General features: G+C 42.1%; 1 protein-coding gene across 1 annotated transcript in view; it reads left to right on the top strand.

Moving 5' to 3' along the window:
- The window catches only part of cers5 (ceramide synthase 5), a 41,637-nt gene that overhangs the window by 26,561 nt on the left and 3,567 nt on the right, over positions 1 to 11,509 (top strand). Inside the window, exons 8-9 of the mRNA XM_084173773.1 lie at positions 3,117 to 3,223; positions 11,216 to 11,372. Of these exons, the coding sequence (XP_084029899.1) occupies positions 3,117 to 3,223; positions 11,216 to 11,372 (264 nt within the window). The remainder of the gene's footprint in view (positions 1 to 3,116; positions 3,224 to 11,215; positions 11,373 to 11,509) is intronic.

Raw genomic sequence — 11,509 nt, 5'->3', positions numbered from 1 at the left:
ACCTGGTCGGTCTATTTAATGGAAAGAGCAGGTGTCCTTAATGTTTTTTACACTCAGTGTATATATTTTTTAGTTTTATAGCTACTATATTTATTATTGTCACTGTTGTTTTCATAATTGTGTGTATCATTTTGTTTTGGCAACATTAACCTTGTCATTCATGACATTAAAGCATATTACATTTGAATTAATTTTTGAATTTGAGAGAGACTGACGAGTACTGAGGATTCGAAGAGGCAGGACGCAGAAGCAGGAATCAACAATGTAAAGGTTTACTTAACACTGAGCAAGAGAACAACAAAAACCAGAGTACACAACAAGACACTAAAAAGCACACACAACACTGAACAGTCCAGGGCTATATAGGGGTGGTGATGAGATGATGAGGTGCAGGTGCGCTGGAGGTGATTAGGGTGTGTTGGGTTTCCATTCCGGTGTTGCTGAGGTGGTGCGCTCAGACTGGTGGCTCAGTAGACCGACGAATCAGAGCGCCGGAGGGGAGCAACGGGAGGAGACGTGACAGAGAGAGATAGAAGGAGAGAGAGAAAAGGAGAGAGAGATAGAGGGAGAGAGAGAGAGAGAGATGGAGAGAAAGAAAGAGAGATAGAAAGAGGGGGAGGGAGAAAGTGAGGTTAAGAGAGGATTGGGGAGGAGATAATTGTTTGTTAACAAACAGTCAGTTCAGCATGCTTGGTCAGCTCGTTTGGTCACCGGCCTGGACATGACTCAACACTGAACATCTGGCAGACAGGGGCTGAAATATAATCTTGGTTGGGAAAACATTGTGTACTGTACTTGTATTGATCCAATAAAATGGCACAGCAAGAGAGAGAAAGATAGAGAGGATGAGTGTTGTTTATTAACAAACAGTTAGGTCAGATCTGTCACGAATTCAGCCTCGTGCCCCTCCTCCTTGCTCGGGCAGGTTTCGGCGTTCGTCGTCACCGGCTTACTAGCCACTACCACTCCATTTATCATCACTCCATTTGTCTTGTCTTGTCAGTCACACACACCTGGTGCTCATTCCCTCATTAGTCTGTGTATAAGTGTTCCCTCTGCCCCCATTGTCCTTTGTGAGTGATTGTTCATTGTGAGAGTGAATAGCTCGGTTGAGCAACTCTTTCCCTGTATTTAGCCAAGGTGGATTTTTCCCTTGTGCTAGTTTTGTTTTGACGCTTGCTGCTCATTATTCACGAACACTGAATAAACTCTGGATTTCTGTGTTTTACCTCCTGCGCCTGACTCCGTCGTTCACACCTCATCACAAGATCTCTCTCTTGCATGTCTGGAACATGACTCATTGCCGAAACAGCTTGCAGTGGCTGAAATAAACTCATGGTTAAACACTGTGTTAATTTTTTCCTCTATTTGACCTTTCACTAAAACAACAGGATTTATTGGTTGGCTAACAATGCGGGAAGTATCAAAGATTCACCGTACGTCTGTCATAGTTGACGTGTACCTATGATGAAAATTACAGGCCTCTCTCATCTTTTTAAGTGGGAGAACTTGCACAATTGGTGGCTGACTAAATACTTTTTTTCCCCACTGTATGGAATCATGTAGTAACCAAAAAAGTGTTAAATAAAACAAAATATATTTGAGATATGAGATTCTTCAAATAGCCACCCTTTTCCTTGATGACAGCTTTGCACACTCTTGGCATTCTCTCAACCAGCTTCATGAGGTAGTCACCTGGAATGCATTTCAATTAACAGGTGTGCCTTCTTAAAAGTTAATTTGTGGAATTTCTTTCCTCCTTAATGTGTTTGAGCCAATCAGTTGTGTTGTGACAAGGTAGGGGTGGTATACAGAAGATAGCCCTATTTGGTAAAAGACCAAGTCCATATTATGGCAAGAACAGCTCAAATAAGCAAAGAGAAACGACAGTCCATCATTACTTTAAGAAATGAAGGTCAGTCAATATGGAACATTTGTGCAGTCGCAAAAACCTTCAAGCGCTATGATGAAACTGGCTCTCATGAGGACCGCCACAGGAATGGAAAACCCAGAGTTACCTCTGCTGCAGAGGATACGTTCATTAGAGTTACCAGCCTCAGAAATTGCAGCCCAAATAAATGCTTCACAGAGTCCAAGTAACACACATCTCAACATCAACTGTTCAGAGGGGACTGTGTGAATCAGGCCTTCATGGTTGAATTGCTGAAAAGAAACCACTATTAAAGGACACCAATAAGAAGAAGAGACCTGCTTGGGCCAAGAAACATGAGCAATGGACATTAGACCAGTGGAAATTTGGTCCAAATTGGAGATTTTTGGTTCAAACCGCTGTGTCTTTGTGAGACGCGGTGTGGGTGAACGGATGATTTCCGCATGTGTAGTTCCCACCGTAAAGCATGGAGGAGGAGGTGTTATGGTGTGGGGGTGCATTGCTGGTGACACTGTCTGTGATTTATTTAGAATTCAAGGCACATTTAACCAGCATGGCTACCACAGCATTCTGCAGCGATACGCCATCCCATCTGGTTTGGGCTTAGTGGGACTATCATTTGTTTTTCAACAGGACAATGACCCAACACACCTCCAGGCTGTGTAAGGGCTATTTTACCAAGAAGGAGAGTGATGGAGTGATGCATCAGATGACCTGGCCTCCACAATCCCCTGACCTCAACCCAATTGAGATGGTTTGGGATGAGTCAGACCGCAGAGTGAAGGAAAAGCAGCCAACAAGTGCTCAGCATATGTGGGAACACCTTCAAGACTGTTGGAAAAGCATTCCAGGTGAAGCTGGTTGGGAGAATGCCAAGAGTGTGCAAAGCTGTCGTCAAGGCAAAGGGTGGCTATTTGAAGAATCTGAAATATAAAATATATTTTGATTTGTTTAACACTTGTTTGGTTACTACATGATTCCATATGTGTTATTTCATAGTTTTGATGTCTTCACTATTATTACACAATGTAGAAAATAGTAAAAAATAAAGAAAAACCGTTGAATGAGTAGGTGTGTCCAAACTTTGGAGTGGTAGTGTACATCAAAGTACAGTACATGTATTTTTTTCTCATGTAGAAGGAATTTCTGGAACATTCAGTAGTACAATAAGACTCAGAAACTAGTAGGTACATTATATCAACGTTTTCCTACACTTCTTTTTCAGGCAGCCAAGCTGGCCAACTACACCAAGTACCAGCGCCTGTGTGACTTCCTGTTTGTTCTGTTTGCAGTAGTCTTCTTCATCACACGGCTCGTCATCTACCCTCTATGGTTAGTGACTCTATGGTTGTCATCTATCCTCTATGGTTAGTGACACTATGGTTGTTATCTACCCTCTATGGTGCGTGCAGCACTGGTGTGTATTCACTTGGAACTAAACTAAGTAAATGGACCGAAACAGGGAGGCACCTACCTGAATTTGTCCAATAAGTAACTTTTGGTTTTGTTGGGAAACTTTTTCAGTTGAAAAACGTTTTTCTACAATTTGCACTAACGAAACATCCCAGTTATCTGTCTACCCTCTACCTTTATGGTTAGTGTCTGTCTGTCTGTCTGTCTGCCAGGTCTCCCTTAGGAAACAGGTATTGTTCTGACCTCAATGGGACTTCCTGGATAAGTAAAGGTTAAATAACATTCAGCAGAGACATCTACAGTAACCTCTATGGTTAGTTATTGACACTACTCTAAGGCTTGGTCCCAAATGGCCCCTATTCCCGAGCCCAGAGGGTCCTGGTCCAAAATAGCGCACTACATAGAGAATGGTGTACCATTTGGGACGTAGTACATCTGTGATATTAATGTGGACGGAAGCAGCTCTCCAGGAAGACCATCGATAGAGGGCCAGGCCTATGATGGGCAGTGGAGGTAACCTGAGCTGCTATAGTCAGCGTCTTGGAGTGCGTACCAAATGGCACTCTTATTTCCTACATAGGGCTCTGGTCAAAAGTAGTGCACTATGGGCCCTAGTCAAAAGTAGTGCACTATAGCCTATATAGGAATGGGGTCCCAAATTGCATTTAGGCTTGGGACAATTTTTCCTTGAGCGGGTGGTCGGGGAGCCGTAACATAGATTATAAATAATTTGTACACTGGAAATTGACCGCAAGAATCCCAAACAAATACAGTATTAGACAAATCATTTCAAACCTTGATTACGTTGAGATACGATCACATATGCCTCTCTATTATGCGGGGGAATACATGGGAACAGATTTTCTAAATGAAAATCACTTTGAGCTGATTTCCTGTCCAGCTCAAGGTGCCCCCCAAAAAATGCACCCTCCTCCCCAACGTAAAATATATTTTCACATGACCCTCCCCTTGTACTCTAAAATAAATTGCACACCCTCCCCCCTCATGGAATTAACTAAAAATAATGTTTACGTCCACAAATAACAATAGCTGTGTTTATAAATGTGGATATCGACTTTGCCACTTCAGCATGCTTTTGTGGCACGGTCGATGCCACGCAGGGCTACGGGGCAGGGTTGAGGGTTCGCCGACCACCACGGACTAGCTCACGCTCCCTGCCTACGATCAGAGCCGGCTGCAGACAATGATCAGCTAGGGGGGAAATAAGATGTTCAACGTTTTGATGCCATATTTATAATTATATAAAGTATATGCAACACATTTTCCACCAACAAGGTTTCTGTGCCACACAATCAATAAAACAAAGCATACGGACTTCGCCACTTCAATATCATTGTTTGCGTTTTGAAAGCACCAATGAATAGACTGTCAAACAAACTGAAAATACATCCCCCCCGCTACCTTGTAGTCCTACCCAGTATCGAAGGCTTGGCTTGACAATCTCCGAATGTCATTAAACTTCGTTTGGATTGATTGATTTGATTTGTCAGTTAAAACAAATACATACAGTTTTATTAGGTACACCACCCCGTCATGAGAATGGTTCACTCCGACAGACATTGACGTAACCGTGGCTTGCTGTATAAAGCAGGCAGACAGGCATAGAGGCATTCAGGTACTGTTGGATTGAACGTTAGAATTGGCACAGATCCAGTACCTCCTGGGCTTTTCACGCACGACAGTGTCTAGGGTTGACCGAGAATGGTGCAACAAACAAAAGACATCCAGTCAGCGGCAGTCCTGTGGGCGAAAACAGTTTGTTGACGAGAGAGGTCGAAGGAGAATGGTAAGAATCGTGCAAGCTAACAGGCGGGCCATAAACAGGCAAATAACGGTACAGTACAACAGTGGTGTGCAGAACGGCATCTAGGAACACACGACTCGTCGGTCCTTGTCACGGACGGGCTGTCGCAGCAGACGACCACACGGGGTTCAACTCCTATCAACTCAAAACAAGAAGAAGCGGCTCCAGTGGGCACGCCATCACCAACACCGGACAACTGAGGAGTGGAAAAACATTCGCCTGGTCTGATGAATCCCGGTTCCTGTTGTGTCATGCTGATGGCAGAGTCAGGATTTGGCGTAAACAGCATGAGTCCATGGCCCCAATCCTGCCTGGTGTCAACGGTACAGGCTGGTGGCTGGTGGTGTAATGGTATGGGGAATGTTTTCCAGGCACACGTTAGGTCCCTCTTGATACCAGTTGAGCAACGTTTGAATGCCACACCTTGTCAAATCCAAGCCCCTAAGAATTCAGGCTGTTCTGGAGGAAAAGGGGGGTCCGACCCGGTACTAGATGGGTGTACCTAATATACTGTTCACTGAGTGTATACACACAGTACAAACATTTAAAAAAGTGACCGGGATTGCACAATAGTCGGGGACTTATTTTCATTATGGTCCCAATTTTTTACAGAAGTACAGAGACACATTACATAGATACAGACACATTACAGAGATGCAGACACATTACAGAGATGCAGACAAAAAGAGGTTCTACTGTTCAAACATTAGCCAGCTATTGACATTATTTTTTAAAAGTGGTTATGGTTGTTAATGGCTTTGAGTTGCTGTGGTAGTTTGTTCCACTCAACAGAGCCGGTATATAAAACTGTGTTCTTTCCAGATAGACTCTTATATTTAAAACAGTGAATATTAGAGTCTCTGGCTGGTGGACATCTCTAACAAATGAAATGTGTCTGTGATAATTCTGTGGACCCAGACCAAGTTGAATTAATACTACTCTTTTCCCCACAGATAGCCAGCCTAGCCGCTTAAAATGCTCGACTTCCAGATGAGTATGAGGGGGGGGAGTTGAAGTACAATTCTTACAAGCTTGTTTTGGCTGGTCTGTAACTTATTCTTTAGATGTTTGGGGCTGCTGGTGAACCATGATGTGAAGGCATAATGAAAGTGGCACTGGACTAGCGCACTTGCCAGAGTCTTTAGGGTGCCTATAGCCGTAGGTTCCATCCAATTGGCGACAGATTTTCACGTGAATATTCTAAACTCTGCAATAGGCGCATTTTCCCATCAGAATTGTGTTTCCATCAAATTGGCTTGTTGCGGATAAAAGTAACTTGAGGTTAAATTAAATTTGAATAAAATGTCAATGGATCTCCATCGCATTTTGAACTCTATTGATGGTTTTGTCACTAAAAATGTTGCGCAGGTTTAGCAAATGTGCCCCACTCTGGTCTTGGCACGTGCATTCTAGCCAACATTTTGCAGATTCAGTGTGGGTATAGCCTACATGATGAGATTATTATGGACAAAAGTGCAGATTATTTTTATTTGTCAAACGGCATCCAAGCATCGGTCATCATGTCACCAGAATAAGACCCTCAATATTTATTGGAAAGGAGCATTAAGCTCATCACCGTGCACTTTCACCACCCTGTGAAGTTCACCATAACTTATTTCATCTGTAGCCTAATAAACTACATGCATTCCTGAGTCGTAGTGGGAGGACCACACAACATGTCATCGCGTGACTCCAAGTTTACTTCGATATGATGGTTGTTATATCAATATTTGCTCATAAAAGCGTTTCACCGGCATTTCTCGCATATTTCATTTTACCGACACAAAAAAATCCCACCTTGTCCTAGCGTATTTTGTTTTGTCGACATTTGGAAAGTTTAGCGACACATTTGCTGTTGCCATCAGGCCTGTCGTGACCAATTATGTATATATTCACTAGATGATAGATAGGGGGCGCTGTTTTAATGCTACTCCATCTTGGCACTCCCCCACCATTGTAAAACAAATATTTTGGAAGCTATAGAAATGCATTTATTAATGTCTACATTCATTTTTGCCACATTTGATTCTATTACAGACACCTTAATGGATCATTTAAAGTTATATTATGTGAGCTAAACCTATATATATATATATATATATGTACATTACCAGTCAAAGGCTTGGACACACCTACTCATTCAAGGGTCTTTCTTTATTTTATTTTTTTTCTACATTGTAGAATAATAGTGAAGACATAAAAACTATGAAATAACACATACGGAATCATGTAGTAACCAAAAAAAAGTGTTAAACAAATCAAAATATATTTTATATTTGAGATTCTTCAAATAGCCACCCTTTGCCTTGATGACAGCTTTGCACACTCTTGGCATTCTCTCAACCAGCTTCACCTGGAATGCTTTTCCAACAGTCTTGAAGGAGTTCCCAAATATGCTGAGCACTTGTTGGCTGCTTTTCCTTCACCATCTCAATTGGGTTGAAGTCAGGGGATTGTGGAGGCCAGGTCATCTGATGCAGCACTCCATCACTCTCCCACAGCCTGGGGGTGTGTTGGGTCATTGTCCTGTTGAAAAACAAATGATAGTCCCACTAACCACAAACCAGATGGGATGGCGTATCGCTGCAGAATGCTGTGGTAGCCATGCTGGTTAAGTGTGCCTTGAATTCTAAAGAAATCACAGACAGTGTCACCAGCAAAGCACCCACACAGCATAACACCTCCTCCGCCATGCTTTACGGTGGGAAATACACATGCGGAGATCATCCGTTCACCCACACTGCGTCTCACAAAGACACAACGGTTTCAACCAAAAATTACCAATTTGGACTCCAGACCAAAGGACACATTTCCACTGGTCTAATGTCCATTGCTCGTGTTTCGTGGCCCAAGCAGGTCTCTTCTTCTTATTGGTGTCATTTAGTAGTGGTTTCTTTGCAGCAATTCGACCATGAAGGCCTGATTCACACAGTCTCCTCTGAACAATTGATGTTGAGATGTGTCTGTTACTTGGAACTCTGTGAAGCATTTATTTGGGCTGCAATTTCTAAGGCTGGTAACTCTAATGAACTTATCCTCTGCAGCAGAGGTAACACTGGGTCTTCCTTTCCTGTGGTGGTCCTCATGAGATCCAGTTTCATCATAGCGCTTGATGGTCTTTGCTACTGCACTTGAAGAAACTTTCAAAGTTCTTGAATATTTCCGGATTGACTGACCTTAAAGTAATGATGGACTGTCGTTTCTCTTTGCTTATTTGAGCTGTTCTTGCCATAATATGGACTTGGTCTTTTACCAAATAGGGCTATCTTCTGTATACCACCCCAACCTTGTCACAACACAACTGATTGGCTCAAACGCATTAAGGAAAGAAATTCCACAAATTAATATTGGATTTCTGCCATATATTTTTCAACTGTACTGTTTCACAAAAGTTCTGAACCCTTCTATTCTCATTGTTTCTACAGATTGTAAATTGAAAATAATTGTTTTCGCTAAAAGTATTATTATCAATTGACTATGACTTATCAGATCACCCACTAGTGCTATCTGCAGGGATAGCTCCAGGTAAATATTGCAATCCTTCAGCCATTCCTGGACCTGTGACCAAAAACAAGCTACAAAATGGACAGTACCAAAACAAATGATCTAATGATTCTGTCTCTTCGCAGCAAAATCTGCAGAGCTGGGAAGATTGTATCCCCCATATAAATAACATTCTATTGGTAGCAAGAATTTTCTATAATAATTTAAATTGAGCAATTCTAAGTTTTGAATCCAGCGTTGTTTTGCATATCAGTTCATAAACCATGTTGCCATGGAATCAGTACGTCAAAAATCTCTGTTAATTTAAATGGATTCCAGGTGACTACCTCATGAAGCTGGTTGAGAGAATGCCAAGAGTGTGCAAAGCTGTCATCAAGGCAAAGGGTGGCAACTTTGAAGAATGTAAAATGTCAAATATATTTTGATTTGTTTAACACCTTTTTGGTTACTACATGATTCCATATGTGTTATTTCATAGTTTTGATGTCTTCACTATTATTCTACAATGTAGAAAATAGTTTTAAAAAATAAAGAAAAACCCTTGAATGAGTAGGTGTTCTAAAACTTTTGACTGGTGCTGTATATAAACTGAAAGTAAAAATAAAATAAAAAAATTGATTAATGTTACTGTCCCCACTACAACAAAAAAAATTCTTAAATACATGTAATTTTGTTCTTGAAACATTTAACTGAAATACTGTAGAATTCCACTCATTCCTATGGAGGACTGCTCCTACTGGGGAGTACCAATATGGCCGACCTGTGGCTTGAAAGCCTCTCAATGGCCAATACACAGCATCAGCAATCCAGGGTTTATATACATCATTGGTCGTGACATTTTTTTATCCGACATGTACTTTTACTCTCATAGAAAGGTTGGATGGAAACCTGGTTAATGTCAAGCCATTTAGAGGACGCTGGAATTACATTTTGGACGAACGTGTGCATGCATACAGGAGACTTGGAGTAGCCTAATCAGATTAAAACATTGTCTGCTTGTGTTTATGCCACATGTAATACATTTTAAAAGTGAAGTGACAAATATTTAAGCTATATTGAGAAGCATTAGGTTGCACGAGGAATAGCCGCTCGGATTGGAGAGGAGGCTAATCTTTCCTGAATAACTGGGCCTGCCGGGAGCCACATTATTATAGGAGGACTTGGGAGAATGATGATCCACAACAGACCGCGCATCTCGGTATCAGAAGTAAAAATACAGCCTGCTACTGTGTCTTTCTAGACCTTATAAACTGTAGAGAGTAGACCCACAACTGATCCTTATAAACTGTAGAGAGTAGACCCACAACGGATCCTTATAAACTGTAGAGAGTAGACCCACAATGGATCCTTATAAACTGTAGAGAGTAGACCCACAACTGATCCTTATAAACTGTAGAGAGTAGACCCACAACTGATCCTTATAAACTGTAGAGAGTAGACCCACAACTGATCCTTATAAACTGTAGAGAGTAGACCCACAACTGATCCTTATAAACTGTAGAGAGTAGACCCACAACTGATCCTTATAAACTGTAGAGAGTAGACCCACAACTGATCTTTATAAACTGTAGAGAGTAGACCCACAACTGATCCTTATAAACTGTAGAGAGTAGACCCACAACTGATCCTTATAAACTGTAGAGAGTAGACCCACAACTGATCCTTATAAACTGTAGAGAGTAGACCCACAACTGATACAAATCACAGGACTTTGGCACCGTTATTCAAATGACATTTTCATTGCAGCCTACAATAGAATTGTGTACTCACTAATGAAAATTATTCATTGCATTGTGGTGTTGTAAGCTAGTCTAGGTAGGATAATTGTATTGTCCCTAAACAGGCTGCGTGTCTCATGTCTTCACTGTTCTTTCATGCACAATGATGCACCTGCCCTCTCTGCTGCCTATCAGCTGTTCCTATGTCCTATTTGTTCTTGTGGATTCACATTGAAGATTGATGCAGCTTTGAATGTTTTGATGTGCCCAATAAAAAAACACTACCCTCCCCCTGTGTGCCAAAAAAAAAAAACACACAACCCTCCCCAAAGAAAAAAGAACACTCTCTTATTTCCCCCCCCCCCCCCCCCCCGAATAAATGTCTAACTGTCCCTAAGGGCTGTAATGGATACCTAGCTAGGTGTAAGGACTAGGGAGGTGCCTGTTGCCTGACAACAGCCTCTCTGTCTTGTCTGAGTCTGTCTGTCTTAATACTGCACTGCTGGTATGTCTGTCTACTGCACTGCAGGCCTCACAGGTCTAGTTTATTAGAGAAATGACAAACAAATATGGATTTAGTCATGTAGTCTTCTTGGATTAATGGCAACTACTAAATGTTTTTAGTGAGCTGGTTGGTATGAGAGTACACTCAGCAGGAGAAGGCAGTTCTCAGAAAAGTCCAACTTGTTTTCCCCATATGGATAAATTACTGTGTGGTTGCACATGCATTTGCGCTTTCCATGCGTGTCTGTGTCTGTGTGTATCAGGTGTATTGTGTGTGTGTGTGTGTGCGTGTGTGTGTGTACTGACATACTTTCCATGCACATCTTAATTCATGGTGTGATCCTTCCTGTGCTGTTCCAGGATCCTGAACACAACATTGTTTGAGAGCTGGGAGATCATTGGTCCATACCCCTCCTGGTGGCTCTTCAACTCCCTGCTGCTGGTGCTGCAGGTGCTGCACGTCATCTGGTCCTACCTCATAGCCGGGATCGCCTATAAGGCCTTGGTCCGAGGAAAGGTGGGTGGGATGTGAATGTCATCTGGTCCTACCTCATAGCCGGGATCGCCTATAAGGCCTTGGTCCGAGGAAAGGTGGGTGGGATGTGAATGTAGAGGCCTCGACTTTTTTCACATTTTGTTTTCACATTTACGTTA

This window comes from Coregonus lavaretus, assembly GCF_964263955.1.
Source record: "Coregonus lavaretus genome assembly, chromosome: 12".
NCBI classification, from domain to species: Eukaryota; Metazoa; Chordata; class Actinopteri; order Salmoniformes; family Salmonidae; genus Coregonus; species Coregonus lavaretus.
This window is presented reverse-complemented; position numbering and strand designations above follow the sequence as displayed.